General features: G+C 40.4%; 1 protein-coding gene across 3 annotated transcripts in view; it reads right to left on the reverse strand.

Moving 5' to 3' along the window:
• Positions 1-2,785: 2,785 nt before the first annotated feature.
• Positions 2,786-20,651, reverse strand: part of LOC134333098 (sex comb on midleg-like protein 2) — a 32,814-nt gene continuing 14,948 nt past the window's right edge. Inside the window, exons 8-15 of one of the 3 annotated variants that reach the window (XM_063014935.1) lie at positions 16,246-16,577; positions 14,852-14,978; positions 13,484-13,687; positions 12,356-12,517; positions 12,086-12,211; positions 10,933-11,142; positions 8,830-8,993; positions 2,786-7,502 (exon numbers count right to left, since the gene is read on the reverse strand). In XM_063014935.1, the coding sequence (XP_062871005.1) occupies positions 7,377-7,502; positions 8,830-8,993; positions 10,933-11,142; positions 12,086-12,211; positions 12,356-12,517; positions 13,484-13,687; positions 14,852-14,978; positions 16,246-16,577 (1,451 nt within the window). In that variant the 3' untranslated portion in view covers positions 2,786-7,376. Of the gene's footprint in view, positions 7,503-8,829; positions 9,000-10,932; positions 11,143-12,085; positions 12,212-12,355; positions 12,518-13,483; positions 13,688-14,851; positions 14,979-16,245; positions 16,578-20,651 lie in introns of all 3 variants that reach the window. The other 2 variants (XM_063014934.1, XM_063014933.1) reach the window with 2 other exon arrangements.

A 20,651-nucleotide genomic window follows, 5' to 3' on the forward strand; every position in this document is an offset into this window, starting at 1 on the left:
ACAGAGCACCAGTCCATCGCAGGGCTTCAGCCTCATACCCTTTTCAGACATAGAGAATGCCTTTATTTGTCATATATACATATACAGATATACATGTACAGTACAACGAAATTCTTACTTTGCATATCCCAGTTTGTTTAGAAGCTGGGGTCAGAGCGCAGGGTCAGCCACTGTACGGCGCCCCTAGAGCAGAGAGGGTTAAGAGCCCAACTGTGGCATGGCAGAGCTGGGATTCGACCTCTCAACCTTTCAATTGACAGCCCAAAGCTTTACCCACTAGCCTACCCAATCTGGTCTGGAGACATTTTTAGTATCCCTCCCCCCAAAATAAACAGAAATCAGGTACTGACAGTATTAAAATGAGAAATAATACATTGCAGAGGTGATGTATCTTAAATGATGCTATAAGCAAGCTGTTGTGTGCATGTATATTTACATAAACACCTGCACACATCACAGCATAGTGGTACAGCAAGAATTGTCGAAGCTGCAAAGGTCTAGGGACCTGGGTTCAAATCTCACCCCTGGTCACTGCCTGTAAAGAAATCCATCCAGACTGTTTTCCTGCCTTGTACAGTGTTTGGCTATTTAGTCCAGCTGTGACCCCACAAATTAAGCAAAATGAACTCGATACTGAGGCTTTTCTTTGTTCAATATAAAACTGCCTCTCTGCATTTTATGAAATTTGTACAACACACACTGGCCAGCTGAGAAATAATGGCGGTCGTCCTCGAGTTGCTACTCGTGTGTGTTTTAAAGAAGCATTTGGACGTAAATCATTGTTTAGAGTAGCGTGGTTACTTTTTTTAAAAAGGTAATGAGTAGTTATTCCATTGCATTTTTAAGAAAAGCAATCAATGCAGGCATCTATAATGAATGACTTCTCTCAGAAACAACCCAAACTCTGTTTATTATAGAGCCTGAATTGATCCACAGCCTAAATGCTAATTCAAAACTAAAATATGGTGCCAGTTCTTTTCAAGCACCAACCTCCCAGAGGCAAACTGCATGTTCTTATTAAGACCACAGCTGTAGAGATGTTTTCTGCCCTGTACAATGTGATACTTTGGTATTTATAACTTAATTGGTTTGCTCAGATCAGGCACATAAACACATTCCTGGTATTGATCAGTCCTGTATGTTTGCAGGATATGAAACAGAAAAAGAAAAGAAATAATCTATTTGCTCCTTTTTGAAGATGAAGGAAAAACGTGAAGCTTGGACACAGCAATCGATGACATGGTTTAAAACCTTATTTTCCTAAAAGCATTACAGGCTTGAAGGGCTTTTAGCAGATCTTTAGATTTTTGTGCTGCTCAGATTTACACAAAAGACTAATTTAGTTAAAACCACAGAAACGCCCAAGAGCAGGAAAAAAAGCTACTAACTAGAGGAAACATTAAAATGCAGACTTTCGGCCGCTCAGGTGGCGCAGCGGTAAAAACACACGCTGGAGTAAGAGCTGGGATCTTGAATACATCGTATCGAATCTCAGCTCTGCCTGCCGGCTAGGCTGAGCGGCCACATGAACAACGATTGGCCTGTTGTTCAGATATGGGCGGGACTAGGATGGGGTCTCTCTCATGACAGGTGCAATTACTACCTTTGCTGGCTTTGATGGCGCCTGCACAGAGATGAGAAAAGAGTGCTGTCAGGGTGTGTCTCTCCGTGCACAACGCTGAGCTGCACTGCACTGCACTCGTCAAAGTGTAGGTGATAAGATGCATACGGCATGCTGCCCACATGTCGAAGAGGGCGTGGGTTAGCTTTGTTCTCCTCAATCAGAGCAGGGATCGGCATTGGTGGAGAGGAAGCATGATGCAATCTGGCAATTGGATCCTGGTCCTGGACAGAGCTAGATCAAGTGTGTTGGTCCCAAGAAAACCATAAAGCTCTGCCGGCAGTGGGCCTTTAGGCCTTCACGACAGGAGATGGGAACCCATGCAGTAAACTATTTATAAAATTCCCAATCAGAATTGATTGTAGTTGATTGCTGCACAAGAAATATTCCAACTAGGATCATTTTTCTGCCTGAGCATTACAATACCAAATACACCGCATGACCAAAGGCCGAAGCCCCCAGTGCTGCACCCATCAGACCCATAGATGGTAAAGCATTATTAATAAGAGCAGATAACCTGTTTTCACTGCTACACAGTCCAGTGGCAGTGTGCTTTCGACCACTTCATCTTACACTTAACCTTTTTCAGATTGGTCTTAGACTGGTTTTAGAGGAGGTTTGAAAGGCCGACTGCTCTTGCTGACACGTTGTTGATCCATAAGATTTCCATCTGACAGTAAGAGCACTTAACATCAGGCTGTCGTTACAGGGCAGAATTCTGACATCCAAGGCATCGAGTGTAACTGAAATAACTGAATTCAAGTGAAGTCTATATTAGCTCATATGCTGTTTACAGACTTTTTTGGAACAACAGGATTAAAAAAGCATTAATAAGTATCCTCTGAAATATCCATTGTGATTCTTACATACATTAAGTAGTGCTAGATCTGTAATGTAATACCTGTGTAGTCTTTTGTTTGTTCGTTTATCTGAATGATTTCTGGGAGAAACTGCAACTGTTGCACCAGTCCTGAAATTACAGAGGAAATTGTGACTGTTGAATAACTGAATAACGAACCACTTCCTGTCTTAGAGAAGACTTGTTGAATTGTAGGTACTGGTAAATATTCAGGGGAATTTTCTACCAGAAGTGTTTGTTTTTGTAAATTAAGAATCTTTGTTACGATACACGACTGAAGACATGAAATGAAATATGAGAGCAGGTGATGTTTTTAAATTATTTATTTATTGTTATTTGTATCATTTAAAATGTGTGTGAAGGGTGCATTACTTTGAAAAATGTAACGATTAAAAATGTCTAAACGTCTGAACAAGTGTTCGAGCTTCTGTTGCTTTCTACCAACGTTGAGAAAGCATAAAGCAGGTAAGTATTAGTTAAGTATGGCAAAAGAATTTACAAAAAGAAGAAAAAGCACAAAAACGGAGAGCAAAAGTTAAAACTGTAAACTATGCAGAAATGCTACATTACAAAAACCTAATCTGAAGTCTTAATAAACCTGAGAAATGTCCAAAGCAAAGCAAGGCAAGTTCAATGCAGACATTAAGAACGGACAAATCATCATTTATAAGCGTAGTATAAAGTACAGGAAGGCAATGCGAGTACTTTCAGCAGCAGCCGGCCCTCCCGACCCTCCCGCTCCTGCACACACGCCTTTACATTTTCGTGATCATATACAATATGTGTAAAATTGTTCTTTTCTACAAAAAGATGTACATTCCTGCTGCTGCATTTCATGGTGAAACCCATAAAATACTGATGAACCATCTGAACTACAAAGACTACCAATTCTTCCACAACTTAAAGAGACGAGTCTGGACTGGATTGTTTCTCGCTGGTCCTAGCAGGACACCGTATGTCCACTGCAATGATACATCCATGACAAACGCGTTCATTGGCTGAAAAATGCTGTTTTCTTTGTGATGTGACTGGGAAGAATCAGACAATGTGGGCAGTATTGAAACTTAACAATCAGTCTACACAGTATAAGATATACAGTATGTAATATCCATGCAAATCTGTGAGAACAGTAAGATTTCACCAGTACAAATGACGAGGATTAACATCCTATAAACAATTACAAACCAAACATTATCAACATAACAGTAGGGCACTTACCCTCTTCACCCCATCTTGAAATATGTATAGTGTTGCCACACACTTCACCTCCAGCTACTTTTTAAAAACATATAGATCATAAATAAAATATAGGAAAGTATAGAAATCAAGAACTGGGCGAATACACTGTTGGGCAATCGTTTGGACACCACTGGTCAAAGTCTGTCATTTTAAAGTGAAAATAAGTAGAATATCACATCTTCTACAGGGAGCACATATCTGCACATTTAGTACACAGTTAAACTGCTGAATTTAGCTTATTTGAAAAAGAGAACTTGCTGTATAATGTATCTACTACATTTTATTTTGTTGTATTTATTTGAGTTTTACACCACTTAGTACACATTTAAAAGCTAAATGTTCAATTTTTCCCGAATTGCTGATTATAAATTTTGGTGATACAATTTGCTATAGAACATGTATTAACCCGTTCCTTACAAAAATAACAAAAACATAGATTTAATCAGTGTGGTTTAAACTTTAAAGCCTATACATAAGGAAACTAAGTCAGAAATAAAGGAATGAATTCAGGTACGGAAACACAAAAAGGAGTTTTTCTCCTTTAGAACAGCAGCTCTGAAGCTTGTAACACTAGAGGTGGAAATGTGACTTGGATCGAGCTTATAAAACTGATTTTTATGTCACAGAGGACCCAGACTCAACTCGATTAGAAATATATTTTGTATTTTACACTCATACATCTAATATACATCACAGTATAAAAGTGGTGTAGTCCAGGTCACAGGGGCATACACACTGTATACTCATTCATACATACTGGCTTCTAATGATTATAGGTTTGTCTGCTACCTGTTTCTTCAGTATTTAATCGCACTATTTAAAGAGAAGAAAAAGTAAACAACGTTGCCTAACTGGAGATGGTTCGTTATTTAACAGGTCATTTTTTATATGATACTTATTAAAAATATTGGATCAGATTTTTTTGGACACACAAAGGAACTGACGCATTTAATTTCAGATCAAAATAGATGTTGCATAAAAATTCATGCAAGAGTTAACATAAGCAGTATGTAATTAAAAGGCTACTGGAATTTTTCTTTTATTTAATTATAAATAATTAGAATATTGCCAATTGCACAGTGCTCTATTACACTAGCTCACTACAGCGGAGATTCAGGGGGGGTTGGGTGCGGGTCCCAAGCCCAAATAAAATAAGAACGGAGTTGCACCAGGAAGGGTGTCTGATGTAAAAACTGAACGAGTCTAAATGATTCAGACCAAAATGATTCACTGTGGCCACCCCTCATTTACAATATTATGTAAACACTTTATGTTATATTTTATACTGCAGTGCTGTTAAATCTTATGCTATAGATTAAATGCACTTGTTCAAGGGTAATAATTAATTGTTTCTATCACAACAGCTTATTCACCATGACTTCACCAGAACGTATTACTTCCTGCATTACCCAGACTGCCTTTGCCATCACAAACCAACCTCATGGTTTATGCTGCTGCATTTTATTTCCGAAATTAATTCGTTTTTGAAAATGATTATAAAAAGCTTAATGTAACAGTTTAATAAGATGTATATGTTATGTTTAAGACAACACTAAAAAGAAATAAACATAGATACAATTTATGACGTGTTGTAGTACAGTGAGAATTATTCCCATTAAACAAATTTGCAATAACATTGGACGTTATTTGTGTGCCAAGCCTTCTCGTCCAACTTTAGCGCCTGATCGCACAATCTAAACTAAACAGGCAATAAATTCCCACAAACTCTGAAATTTTGTGCAAAGCCATCCAAGTACTAACGAGGCTTTTATAGTCACAAGGTAAAGAAAGTAACTCTATATTAGTGCTTATAAGATTTAAAGAGGGATGTTCAACAACCTCAGGTGTCCAGTTTTGGCCTTACAGTGCATGTAAATCACTTATTCTGACTTTCTAGTATGAAAAATGTCCTACTAAGAGAAATGTTACTGTTTATAGCTGGAATAGTAGCAATAATACAAATCAAACAAGGATAATACACATTACTGAATGTGAATATTTGTGGATTTAAAACGATAGGGCTTGACATTCGTAAGCAATGAAAAATGTGTATTGGGTTTTAAGCTAATGCATAAAAACAGAATGTTCCAGACTGGGTAATTATGGGGAAATATTTTCCTGTAATTATTTTTATGAGCACTCGAGTAGCATAGCATTTTATATCTATTATGCTAGCCCATCACCACCAGATCCAGGTTCGAATCACAGAGGTGCTACCGGCTGACTGAGTATCTACAGAGACATGATTGGCTATATCTGAGGAAGGGGTAATGGTCAAAGCCCTGCAATAAGTTGGCGCCCTGCCTGGGGTACTCCTGTCCTGTTTCCCCGTAGAATCAGAAATGCCACAACCTTGACCAGGATAAAAATAAAAAAGGTGATGACAGTCACCATGTTATTGATAATGTATCTATAATGCCTGGCATTCTGTATTCCTTATTTATTCAACTGAAAAGTGTAGAAACAATATTCTACAAATATTATTGGGCAAACTACTACAAACTTAAGAGTTTCTAATCATTATTAGTAGCATTATTTTTTTAAATTTACAGCCGACCCCCCCTACACACACACACACACACACACACATACCTTGCTGAAAGTTCTAATAGTGATTGCTGTTAGCTAGATACCCATGATCGACTGGACTACACCACTGATATTTTTGTTCTCTGTGTAAGATTGGTACGATTTAAGTAGCTTCTTTAGGGATTGGTATGGTGTCAGTGTATAAATGTCACAGGAGGCTTTAAACTACAAACACAGCAATGTAATTATATCACAAAAAAACAACAACAAAAAACAAGATAAAACAATTTACAGCGCCGTGTGGTTTTCACAAACTCAACAGCAGTGATTCTGACAAACTGATGTATCTGCATTGCAAAGGAGGTAGGGAGATTTTGTTGTTAGAGTATATCACCAAATTCTCCAGCATCACCGACACAATGATCCCGGCAATCAGAAATCTTTGGGAGCGACTCTTTAAAAAAAAAAAAAGCGTCCGTAAAATTGATGCAAATCCTCTCAGCACTGAAACGTTTGAGGACCTTGTCATTACTTAGATTCTAAAACACTACCAAAGATCAGTGAAACAAAGATAACACTGGTCTAAAATAAGTGAAAAAGAAACAAGAGAAGAAGATTTACAGATATAATTAAGGGAGAGTCGATCCATTTCTGCATCCCATCCTCCTCTGCTAGGGTTGCTCTCTGTGGTGGGTAGTGTATGCAGGACGATTTTATTTATTGCTGCACGGATCCTTTCTCCTCGTGTTCTGCTCATTTAAGCCAGTGTGTTGGCTGTATATTTCCCGGAGTTTATTCCTTCTGAGCGAGCCTGCAGCTTTGTTTGGTGGTTGGACAAAAAGCAGCGCACGTCAGCGGCCGTGTGTTTAGCTTAGTGCTGCATCATTTATCGTTACTATAAATCAGCACGGTCCTGTGCTTCATCTAGAATTGTAAATCAATCACAGCACTGCGTGTATGATCAAGCACTGCCAGTTGCTCATCCGGTACTGTGTGTGTTTAGCTCACGCCAATACTGAGAATCGACTGCAGTATTGTAAATCTAATCAAGTCGTGTTCAGTATAGTCCTACACTCTGGAACGGATCCTGTACTGTGTGTACAATCCAGCACTGTGAGCAGTTCATCTTCATTGTTTGCCCTGTTTGAGTCTCTCGATGTGGTAGCAGAGTTTAAGGGCAGGGCCGAGCTTCAGACCCATGTACTTCATCACCATGTCACTCCTTAGCAGCATCAGCGCTTTGCCATCGATCTCCTACAAACACAGAAAAACAACATTAGTTGAAAGGATGAGTAAAGCCTATGACTAAGCCTTCTCATTCTCAGAGAATGCAATTCTTTAAATCAGCGCCCCCCTCCCATTTTGCATCCAATCTAGTCATCTCCAATTTCCCCCCACTGGAGGCCTGTCGCTAGTAGTGACCCCCACCCCCCCTCGACCTGGCCAAGTAGGGCTGAGACTATCATGGGTGTACAACATGCCCCTCTTCCCAGGACAGGTGCACAGTCACCAGACAAATCTTAAAGAATCTTACTGAGAGCTTCAACATGTACAGACAGACAAACCAAGAGCTTCTGACCATCCATTACCAGTTCAGACACCCACACTAGAAAACAGAGGCTACAATTGTACAGCGGCAATGAATTCAGCCTATTTCTGACACAAGATTTGAACCCAAGCGCACAAATCTTAGCTGTGCTGGACTAATGCATAAGATCGCTGTGCCACTTGTGCACATGCTGTTCCCTACAAACATTGTGAAGCTAGCTGTGGCAAGCTGCTCCTGCAAAATGTATTTATTATGGTTTTAACGCCATGTTTTACACACATTGGTTACATTCATGACAGAAACGGTAGTTACTCATTACACAAGAATCATCAGTTCATAAGTTTAATGTCAAACACAGTCATGGACAATTTTGTATCTCCAGTTCACCTCACTTGCACGTCTTCGGACTGTGGGAGAAAATCGGAGCTCCCAGAGAAAACCCAAACAGACACAAAAAGAACATGCGAGTCCACACAGAAAGGACCCGGACCACCGCACCTGGGAATCGAACCCAGGACCTGCTTGCTGTGAGGCAACAGTGCTACCCACCCAGTCACCGTGCCACCCCTGCTCCTGCAATAAAATCACCCAAGAGGAGGCAAAACTAAACTGTCGAACATACAATTTACTTTATAGATTAATTTAATACATCTGTTAGCAATAGGAGTGATTCAGCCTCATTAGCAGGAGTGTGCCAATTCATTTGGCCACTGAGTAAAGTTAGACACAGGACGAGGTGTCTGAGAGACACAGATAAAAAGTGTGTGTATGAAAATGTATGCAGTGATGATGTGCAGATACAGGCACTGTTTTGGAGGGAATGGCTATGAGGCTGCCAGGTGAAGTCTAAACACAGATGACGCATGTCCTCTCCTAGCAGCGCTGTCTTTCCTCTCTCAGCCTCTCTTTGTTTCTCTATTATGTCAGTAACTATGAGGAAGTCCGTTCCATGGAGGAAAAACAGAAAGTAGGGAAAACGAGATAAAGAGATGAAAGGTTCTGAGAAGGAGAAATAAGAATCCAGGAACTCACGTGCTTCCTGAACAGCTCAGCGTGAGGTGCTAGAGCCATGGGGTCTGCGTCTCGCACAAACTGCATTACTTCCTCTATGGACCATGAAGAAGGGTTTCTGCCGCTGGGTATCCTGGGAGATTCGCATTCCGCTGCTGAAGCATCCGGACCTGTAGTTGAGCTCGCTGCTGCTGGAAAGAATGAACGATAGTCGGCTGAATACTACAGGTGCTAACAACAATATATAGTCCTTTTTATTATGTTTATACATCTACAGATGCAGATTACAATTCTTTGTGGGGGATTCCACAGGGTGTTGGAAATAGGTTTTGATCCATTCTGCCATGATTACAGTAAATGACTGCTGCAGCTGTGTTACGCTGTTTGTCGTGTTTTACCACTTACCAAAAGTAAACAGTTATTTGATTCAGCTGTTATTAATTAAAGCTGTTACTGGATTCAGATCTGGTGACTTGAGAGGCAATGCAACTGTACAATCACTAACTAAAACTGTTGACAAAGGCAGGTTGGGTCAATTCATGCTGTTCATGCCAAATTCTGACCCTGCAATCTGTAGCCACAATCAATATTACTCAGTCCAGGGAACATTTACTGATCTTCACCTATCCTGTTTCAGTGAGCATGTGGTCATTTAAATCTCAGATTTCTGTTTTGACTGGAGTGGAACATAATGTGGTCCTCTAATGTAGCCCATCGTGGCTGTTCTCACAAATCAACAGGGCATTTATGGCCAGAGAAGAGTACACAAACTGGATGCTTTGGGTGGTGTTTTATTTTATTTTATTGAGTAAAAAAACCCTAGAGAATGGTGTGAGTAAAAATCCCAGCAGATTCTGACCATCTCAATCCAAAGTTATATTTTACTTGATTTATTTTCCTGATCTTACTTCCTGATGTTTAATATATACACTAACTACAGTACCACATGATTGGGTGAGTGAGTGGGTGTTTAGGTGTTCCAATAAAACGGCCAATGAGCTACGTAATGTTAAAACATCTTATTACATTTAAATATTAATGTAGTACATTGGAAATAAAAGCTCTTTTGTGCAAATTGACCTGAATTCATGCAAAAAAATATTTAATAGTTTTGTCCATAAGAACTTTTAAAAGTTTCTTCACATTTACCTTGATAGTTACTAACTGTGTGAAACTGTCCCAACCAGTGGCAGCAACAATAGAATAAAAATAATTACATAAAAGTTACTGTTATTAGACCCCTGAAAAGCAAGCCTGTGGTTTGGAAATTAATCAGCATATTCTATTTATTTACTCCTGTTTCCTTTCTGCTTCTGGTCTGTGTCCTGGACATCAGTGATGTTGCCAGATATAACAAATATAATTCTGGACAATTTAGTTTCATCAGCCTCAACTTTAAAACTCACGCAACGCACAGCAAAACTGCACCACATGCAGCCTGTACAGGAACATACAGCATACAGAAAGCGCACACAGCACACACAGTTATGTATGTGTGTGTGTGTGTGTGTGTGTGTGTGTGTGTGTGTGTGTGTGTGTGTGTGTGAGTGTGTGTGTGTGCAAGCACTAGACAGGAAAATCGTCCACCTCATGGTTGGATCTGGTGAATTCAGGTCCTTCGGGCCAGACAGAGAGAGGAGTGTTTGATTTGCAGCATAGCTAATAAGATTATTCTAATGCATTTGCACCACCCCTTCCCACACACACACACACACACACACACGCGCACACACACACAGTCTCTTTTTGTGTGTGTGTGTCGATCTGCCAGGACTTACAGTGGGCTTGTGAATCTAAAGCTACTTTATATTTTTACTAATATGCATATATTAATACAATCATATTCCATTTGTAAAGACCAATTTGTAAGAAAATCCCCCTTAAAAAACTTTAAAACTAAAGCACAGTTTATCTTTCATACTAGGATCCTCTCACCAACACTCTGTTAATGCAAATACTAGCAAATCCAACTGACTTTGACTGCCCTAGTGCTCTAAATTCTCAGGACTAAGATTAGAGATGTTAAGCATGAACAAATCATGATAGAAATGTAAGAACTTCTTGTAATATCAACTTAAATGCACAAGTAATGCAATACTGGATGTACTTAGACGGAACACAAACCCTCTACTCTTCTGTGTGTGCGCGTCGGGGGGTTGGAAGCATGGCGGCGTAGGGGAGGGCCACTGCCATGGTAATACGGACTGCTGGGCTGAGACTGGTATTCAGATGTACTTCGTAGGGTCTGTGGTCGGGGTGTCATAGAGTTGGAGGCAGAGTCCATGAAGCGCTGTTCCTTCAATAAACCGTTCTCTTCTGGAGGCAGGGTCTCAGCTACACACACATACACAAACACATCTATGTAAATCATTTTAACATATTTTAACTGATTGGTTATAAACACGTAGACTGAAAGAGACAGAAGGACTTAGTCTGCTTATTATTCTGTTGACATGGACTTTCACTCTTGGTCAGCTGTCTTCAGACAAACAGTGTGTCTTGTTCAACACAAGCTTACATCTTATTATCATTATCACCAATTATTATCATTTATTTATTTACTTATTCATTTAACAGTATTTTTTTCGTCGCATAACTATGAAACTCTACAGGTGGCACAGCAGTCCAACAGTCTAGCACACCACTGCAGGCTGTCTTTTAGCTTTAAATGCAGCAGATTGACTTTTTATTTGTATGGGAATTACATGCTACACTTCCTTTATTCCTGAATATTTACATTAATAAAAAGCTTTAAAACAAACTTTAATTGTACTCTCACAGCTGCTTTATGATTTAACAAATAAATGGGACCTAAAGTTTTCTGTATGCTAACCACGTTTTCTTCTTTTAGTTTATGGTAGACTAACCACTCAACCACTGCTCCTAGTGGTTCCAAGAACCACTGGACCTTGTTCACGCGTGTGAGACTGACAGTTTGGGCCAGTGGCAGCAGTTTTGCAGTCACTGTACCAGTCTGTGGTGGTTAAAGCAGAGCTTAGTCCTCAGAAAAAAACTCTTAGTTTACTGGTCAGTCTACATTTCTATCATCACCTATGGTCATTTTAGGTAATGACCACATAAGTAAGGTTGAGGGTACAAGCGGCAAAAACGAGGTTCCTACTCTGTAAGCGAGGAGCGTAGCAATTCAGAGGAACCTCAGAGTAGAGCTGCTGCTCCTTCAAATGGAAATGAGCCAGTTGAGCTGGTTTGGTCTACATTTTGAAGCAGACACATACAGACACAGGTACAGAAACGGACATTTTACACTGTGTACTACCTTCAGATGGGTGTGTATCTGTGTGGAGTAATTTGGGAGAGAGTGGGGCAGAGTAGGGTGGAGAGTCTCTGGAGATTCTTTTCACTCCTCTGTTGAGTGCCGGAGCCTCCGACATCTCCTCTTTCACTGCACATCACAAAGCAAATACACCGCAATAAGGCATAACGTGTGTGTGTGTTGGTGATTGTATAACCTCCTTTATACACTAAATACATATTAAGTGTGCATGTGTGTTTAAGCTCATCAGTGATCAGTACGTAGCACACACACCTGACTTGCTCCTGTCGTAGCTGCAGTAGGGGCTGAACGGCTGGCTGCTGAACAGATTATCACACTGCAGGTGCCGACAGACTTTCTCTAAAAAACGTAGAACGAAAGCTGCACTGGATGCCGACGGCAGCTTTACCATCCGCGTCCCTCCATCCGTCCGCACTGACGAGAAGTGAAACAGAAAAAGACCCTATTATCCGTGTTAAGTTCCAGTGATGTTTATATAAAACAGATGTTTTTGTCAGGGACCACGTACACAATACATGAATCTCAAAGAGAAATAATGCATTGCATCAGAGTTACAAGCCAATTACCATCTGCAGTCAATGGACAGGTAAACACAGTACTAATAGTAAAAAAAAAAAACCACCCATATTCAATAAAAATGTTAAACAAACCAAGTTAAGTTCGGAGGGGAGAAATAATCCATTAAACATATAGCCAACTCACTCATAACAGTCTATCTATGTTAATGCAAATATAATTGATTTCAATCCAATTTCAATCCAGTTCAATCTTAAGTCCACACAGGTTTTCTAAATCAGTGGGCAGTCCAACGTTTAATAGCTTTGTATGAGCCAATGGGGCACAACAAGTAGGCCGTATTAGAATACTACACTGCCACCTGGAGGGCTGCATAATGGCCTGTAAATTGTTTGTTTGTTTATTAGGATTTTAACGTCATGTTTTACACTTTTGGTTACATTCATGACAGAAACGGTAGTTACTCAGTTCATCACTTGGACAATTTAGTGTCTCCGATTCACCTCACTTGCATGTCTTTGGACTGTGGGAGGAAACCGGAGCACCTGGAAAAAACCCACGCAGACACAGGGAGAACATGCAAACCCACCTGGGGATCGAACCCAGGACCTTCTTGCTGTGAGGCGGGAGTGCTACCCACTTAGCCACCGTGCCGCCCTGGCCTGTAAACATTGGGGTTCTGTATTGTGGATAGTCGTATACATCAAATAGACATTCAAATACATGACTAGATGATCATGTTTAACATAATGTATTTAGACAGTATTTGACAGTAGTGATTTCCTGGCAAATATTCTGATAGCCTGTGACCACCAGGATATACAGTAAAAATGCATGTTTTTAGTAGTCAATAGTGGTCATTACCTCGCACCACTTCGCCCCCATCCGGCTGATTTTGCAGGCATCCCAGAAGTACTTTGGGCTGATATGCGCAATCCAAACATGCTTGTACTGTCTGCTGCAGAACCAGGTTCACTGCCTCAGGCCCGAAATGATCGGGAAGCCGCTGCACTTGCTTACGGTCCAGGTGTGGGCCGCAGTTCCCGTGCTTATTCACGTATACACACACTGAGTAAGTCAGAGAGAGAGAGAGAGAAAGAGGGGTGGAGAGGGGGTACGTTAAAAGGATATTTCAACTTTAATTAGAATTTCTTAATGAAAAGCAAATACTGAGAGTCTAGATTACTTTTTATAAGTGAACAAATATTGACTTTGATAACGCCTGCTTATTGCACTTGGATAAGCTAGTAGCTACTGTAGTAGTCGTAATTAGACAATTAAAAGACCAGACCGTGGAAACTAAAAGCAAATGTTAACCAGAAAAAGTGCAAAAATTATGTTGCATTTCAGATGCATTTCAAAATGTATTACTTTATTATCGGCTTAAACTGAGTGATTGAGTAAATACGTCAGTTTGGATGCTTAGCAATGGATTGTCTAGTAGTTTTACCTCAAACTGTTCACCTAAATCAAAATGTAGGGTCAGTTTAGAGAAGCCAGTTTAACTTCTGCATGTTTTCTAGAGGTGGGAGGAAATCAAAATACCCACAGAATGCAGACATGGGAACAAACCAAAGTGCTTACAAAAAGTCATCAGAGTCAAGGTTGAAACCCAGGTCTCCAGGGCACTGGTGCTGTATGTCACCCACAATTCATTCTGAGTCACTATTGATAGATGAGCTTCCCTTTTTATGCTCAGTTAGCTAGTATAAGTAAGCATTTCATATTTGACAGCTTGAGTACTTAGCAGAGAAAACAAAAACATACTCAAGAACTTAAATTCAGTTCTAGGGAAGGAGGAGGGTGCTGGTGTCCAAATAAGAGGTAATAACATGCTGTTTTACCCCTTTTGTATACTGCTGCAAACCAGCTGCTGCTTATAATCATGGGTGTATACATTCAAGTATTTATGGTAATTAGAAAGTGTTGACTAAAAGCTAACTAAAGCTTGTTTTATATTATTTAAAACTAACAAAAGTACTGCCGGTAATATAGTGTACTGTATATTGTACTTGAGAAATGTATTGGAATCAAATCATTCCACTATAAACGCAGCACACATAAACTAGAACGATGTTTTCCTGTTATATGGCATTTACATCACCTTGATGTAATCATGATCAATTATCAATTATACCCTGGCTCTGAGTATTTACACCCAATACCTAATAGCTAACTCTCGTGTTCTCAGCAAAAAGACACAGAAATTCAGTTAAGATCAAACCATTTTACCAGTAGAGACCACAGAACTGGGTGAGCTCATGGAGGAAAGACCGTCCCTGGACACCTGTGAAGGGGGCAGTCTGGAATCGGAACCTGTCGGAGCAGACATGGAGCTCTGGAGGAGCTTAGGCTTCCTCTGTAAAACACACATGTACACAAACATACATCTAGGATTACAGACCTAAACAGAGGTTTACATTTCAGAACAGGCAGAGGTGGATATTAATGATCTAAAAAATAAATGAATGGTAATAAGAGGTGATTAAAAAGACGAAACTGTTTACGTATTAACCGTCATTACGTCATTAAAAGAGAAAAATAAAATGAACATTGATTTCGTAATTATCAGGATTTGTTAACAAACTGTTGTTTTCAATATTAAACAGGTTCCTATTTAATTCACATATCATCTATCAGGCCTGATAGAACAGCATCTGAACGTAGGCCAACGTTAAGCAAACAAACTGCAGATGGAAACACCATTAAACTAAATACATCTGACTCAAATTCATCTGTGTATCCTATATAATCATCTGCACTGCACACTTTTTCTGTAGTTTTGTGGTTTCTGTAGTTACTCATCCTTTTATTATTGCAGTGGTCACGCATTCCCTCACAATCCAGAACAGTACATATACTATACTACTCAGTAATTACCTCACCTGTGTATCTGTTTAACTGCATACACAAACACATATTTATTCGATTTTATCAATGTTATTAGCTTACTTATTGTGTACTTATGTTTATGTGTTTGTTTATTTATTTATTAGGATTTTAACGTCACGTTTTACACTTTGGTTACATTCATGACAGGAACGGTAGTTACTCATTACACAAGATTCATCAGTTCACAAGTTTAATATCAAACACAGTCATGAATAATTTGGTTCTTCACTTCACCTCACTTGCATGTCTTTGGACTGTGGGAGGAAACCAGAGCTCCCGGAGGAAACCCACGCTGACACAGGGTGAACATGCAAACTCCAGACAGAAAGGACCCGGAACGCTCCACCTGGGGATCGAACCCAGGACCTTCTTGCTGTGAGGCGACAGTGCTAACCACCGAGCCACCGCGCCGCCCGTTTAATAAATGTAAAATTGACCAAATTGATTAAAAATCTGCAGTAAGCACGCTGCATGCTGGTCAAGGTGGGCCTGGACTAGACTGGGCACAAGGTCATTAATTTTTTACTTAAAAATCAAGGTTTTAACTGCTATATTGTTATGTATCATGCTCAATCTTTAGTTTTTCTTTAATTCATTCCTGACAACATAAGTCACATTTTGGGTATATCACATTTTTACTTCACATTGCTGATATTTAGAGTGTAATTTTTATTGGACAGCACACACTTTACTAGACAGTGAATATAGACGTATAAACATGTAGAAACCTTTACCTTGCTGCCTGGCTTGGGTCCTCTCTTCTTGTGAAGGCGGGGGGTAAGCTGGATATCGAGTTTAGCCGCGAGCTGGGACGCAGGGGTAGGTGATTTGCCATCCATCTGAGCATCTGTATTTGAAGTGCTGGTAGACGCTGCCAGTGCTTTGAGAAGAGCTATGGTCTCACTCTTCGGCCGGCGGCCCCTTATGCCCTTTCGTACCGGGAGCTGGGGCAAAGGAGTGGGCAGGCGATATGAAGCCGGCATGGTGCGACGTGTCTGCTTGGACGGTGAGGAAGAGGAAGAAGACGAGGAGGAGGAGTGGGTGGACAGTGGCTTTGAAAGAGTGACTGTAAGAAGAGGAAAACAGGGTTGGTCAGAAATTCACCCTAAAAAGGGGCATTAATCCATCACAGAGCAAGACACACTACTAGATCTACTCGATTATTCAAACCCATGAACAGTTCAAATCAGTTCATTCATCTTCTGTATGTATTTGTGGATACATAAAAACTCAGCTGATGTTTAGGACTTGGGACTGACTGACGGACTTGGTCGTTTTTGCTGTTTTCTATGCTGTCCTTCACAAGTGGAAAAAGTCTGCACAAATATTTAACCCTAATGTATGCAAATAAAGGTCACAATAAGCTAAATACAACATATATGGCAACTGCACAGACATACAAAAGAATATCAACTGGGACAGACCAAAGCAGGCTGGTGTAGCTTAGCATGTGCCGAGGCGCTGGGAGTGAGTGTGTCAAGTCAACCTTAAGCAACTCCTGGATGAGCAAATTAAAGGACAGTGTGAGCAAGAGATTAAAAAGAGGGGAAATGCCAGCAGAAGGCTGCCATACTCTTCTTGGTGCTGCCAGAACAGCATATGGGAAGAATCACAGCTCTGCTGCTTCATTTCCCTGTGACCCCATTCCCTTAGGGAGAGACGCTGTGTGAGCAGTACGAGGCATCTGGCCACAAAGCCCCTGTGTGTGTGTGTGTGTGAGCAAATTATGTGAGAAACAAAATCATTTAAAAACAATAAAGCAAGACTGGAAAAGAGGTAAGATGAAATTAAGCGGTTAGTTATTTGTATGCACAATTTAAAACAAACTATTTAAAAAAACAGACCAATGTTCAATCGGTTGAGGTCAAGCCTGGGCGATACACACTAAAGGCTTATTTTACATCAACATTAATGAACGTACATGGCCCATGGGGCTGGCATTTTACCATCATTGTGACCCATTACGGCCCAGCTCATAATAAACTCTAAGAACCATTCTCTCTACTAAACAGTGCATGCAAAATGTAAACTAGGTGAATGTGAGTGTGGTGCTCTGTGGTCCAGAGTGTATTTCTGCCAGGCATTTAGTGTTTACAGGATTACTACATCAAATTATAAAACAATTCATGTGTATAATTATATACATGAGTCCAAAAGTCTAAAACCCTTAGAGAAAATGTTACTCACTCACTCACTCACTTTCTTAACAGCTTATCCAATTAGGGTTAAGGGGGGAGGGGGTTGGAGCCTATCCCAGCTTTTCAATGGGCGCATGGCACACAGTAACACCCTGGACGGGGCACCTGTCCATCACAGGGCAGACACACACCCACACACCCACACCCAGTCAATTAGCCTAACTGCATGTCTTTGGACTGTGGGAGGAAACCGGAATGGGGAGAACATGTAAACACAGAAAGGACCCGGACTGCCCCGTCTGGGGATTGAACCCAGGACCTTCTTGCTATGAGGCAACAGTGCTACCCAGCGAGCCACCGTGCCGCCCTGAAAATGTTTCTGTATTGCATTTTTTATTTAATACACAGCTTCCCATCAGAAGTTATATTCAAATATATAAAACCAATGAAGGTACCATTGACTCTGAAGCATATATTGGGATTTTAGAGAGTTAAATGCTGCCATCACAAATGTATGGTGCATCATCAAGAGGAGAATTAGACAATGATGAGCACAGACTTGGCAGCTTCAGTCTTGTATTAAGCAACTATTAGAATCCTCAGTTCCAAAACTAAGTCAAACTCCACACAGCATCGCTGATCAAATTAGACCAATTTTCCTTTAAATATAAATGTTGTTTTTAAGTGTTTTATTTTCTATTTCATGGCCAATGTTTTCCAGTGCAGTATTCATGTCAAGGCCAAACAGCACAGCTAAACGCTTCAGTCTTTTCCCTCTTTGTTTGTGTAAGAGTTGCAGTCCTGGTAAAACGATGCTTAATGTGAGTTACGGCTGCAGCGAGGTGCTTCAGCTCCATCTGCGCACACACTTACAAAACTCTGTAAATATCCCGTCCAACACAAATCCTCTACACGCCACTTCTTGTCATACCGTAGCTCTGTTGATTTTTCTTAACATGCTTTATACTAACACACACTCCTCTTTAATGGCCTCTCTGCTAAACCACTCGACTGGCTTCAGTTCCTTCAAAATTCAGCAGCCAGTGTCCTTACTTGTACTAAGGGTTCTGCTCACAACACCCCTATCATCCATCAGCTTCACTGATTACCAATATTCTCCTGTATCAAGTACAAGCTTCATGCTCTCACCTCTATATAGCTAAGTAAGCTCCTCTATCCTTACTGGCCCTTTCGTTCTCTCGAATGTCTGGCAGTCTCATGTACATGACTCGCGTCAGTGAGTGGCAGATCATTCGGTTCTACTGCTCTCTAACTTTGGATCTCTCTTCCACAATGTCTTTGTGACTGCTCTATCATTTCTTCCTTCACTTGAATCTCAATTTAAACTTTTCACTTTACTGCTCACTGTTCTTCATTCTCCATGTCTTAGTTTTGTTCTCCTCTCACCCAGTGTTGTTTTGCCTCCTAACGTAAAGCAGCCTTGGGTATGCGATAGGCACTACATATCTTTACTGATCATAACCTAGCTTTATAACCTCATTCCATGAGCAACTGAGCCTGTTCTGACAGTAACACTGGACCTACACAGTTTTGAGTATGTTCTTAATTAAGTGGCTAATGATTTTAAAATGGATCTGGTGGAACACAGGCACGTCTTCACTCTGCTAAACTACCCAACATCCATGTGGAAAGCCCTGCACACAATCGGCTAAAGTGGGCCAAGCACATTACTTTCAATTTTTGGCAAAAGCCTGGCTGGATCTCTGGCAAAAACAAAAAGCCTTTTTCAGACCAATACAAAACTCCATTCCCTCAGTAACCACAATGACCTCAGTAACAACAATCAATCATAATGATAGTCGTATGAAGCTAAGCCCTTATAATGAAATATTCTCCCTCTAACTGAAGAGGAAAGGTCACTGGCCGTGTTGCTATGACTAAACCAGTAACAGGCAGCTGAGAGCACTGAGGCTCCTTTATCCTTTATGTTACATAATCGTATCTCAAGTTCTGTTCAGCCGAGGGCAGTCATTAAAACCATCATAATCATCATTTCCAAGGTAAAATTAAACCTCAAGATACTGCTGTCATATGTGTTGCCATAGCAACTTCACCTTTTTTGTTCATTAGTTAGTAATGTGAGTAAGAGCAGAGTGGAATGTTTTTCATCCATGCAAATACAAGCTGCGAGATTAGAGAAACAATGATAAAAAAAAACATCCATTTCTATACAGATGTTAGTTTAATAAATTAATAAGGGGTCACATGACATCAGCAATTGTTTTTTTTGTGTGTGTGTGTGTGTGTGTGTGTGTGTGTGGACTGCCCTCTAGTGGTTTTAACATCAACAGACTACACAAATGTGTGAAAGAAACAAACACACAAAACAAATTATAATAAATAATACACACACCGACCACTGACAGGTGAAGTGAATAACACAGATTATCTCTTCATCACGGCACCTGTTAGTAGGTGGGATATATTATTCAGCAGATGAACATTTTATCCACAAACTTGATGTGTTAGAAGCAGGAAAAATGGGCGAGCGTGAGGATTTGAGCGAGTTTGACGAGGGCCAAATTGTGATGGCTAGACCACTGGGTCAGAGCATTTCCAAAACTGCAGCTCTTGTGAGGTGTTCCCGGTCTGCAGTGGTCAGTATCTATCAAAAGTGGTCCAAGGAAGGAACAGTGGTGAACCGGCGACAGGGTCATGGGCGGCCAAGGCTCATTGATGTATGTGGGGAGCGAAGGCTGGCTACTGTAGCTCAAACTGCTGAAGAAGTTAATGCTGGTTCTGACAGAAAGGTGTCAGAATACACAGTGCATCACAGTTAGTTGCGTATGGGGCTGAATTTAATTCATATACATACATACATACATACATACAGTACATACATACATACAGTACATACATACATACATACATACATACATACATACATACAGTACATACATACATACATACATACAGTACAGGCCAAAAGTTTGGACACACCAGCCAAAAGTTTGGACACACCTTCTCTTCAATGTTTTTTC

The sequence above is a fragment of the Trichomycterus rosablanca genome, chromosome 19 (assembly GCF_030014385.1).
Source record: "Trichomycterus rosablanca isolate fTriRos1 chromosome 19, fTriRos1.hap1, whole genome shotgun sequence".
Taxonomy (NCBI): domain Eukaryota; kingdom Metazoa; phylum Chordata; class Actinopteri; order Siluriformes; family Trichomycteridae; genus Trichomycterus; species Trichomycterus rosablanca.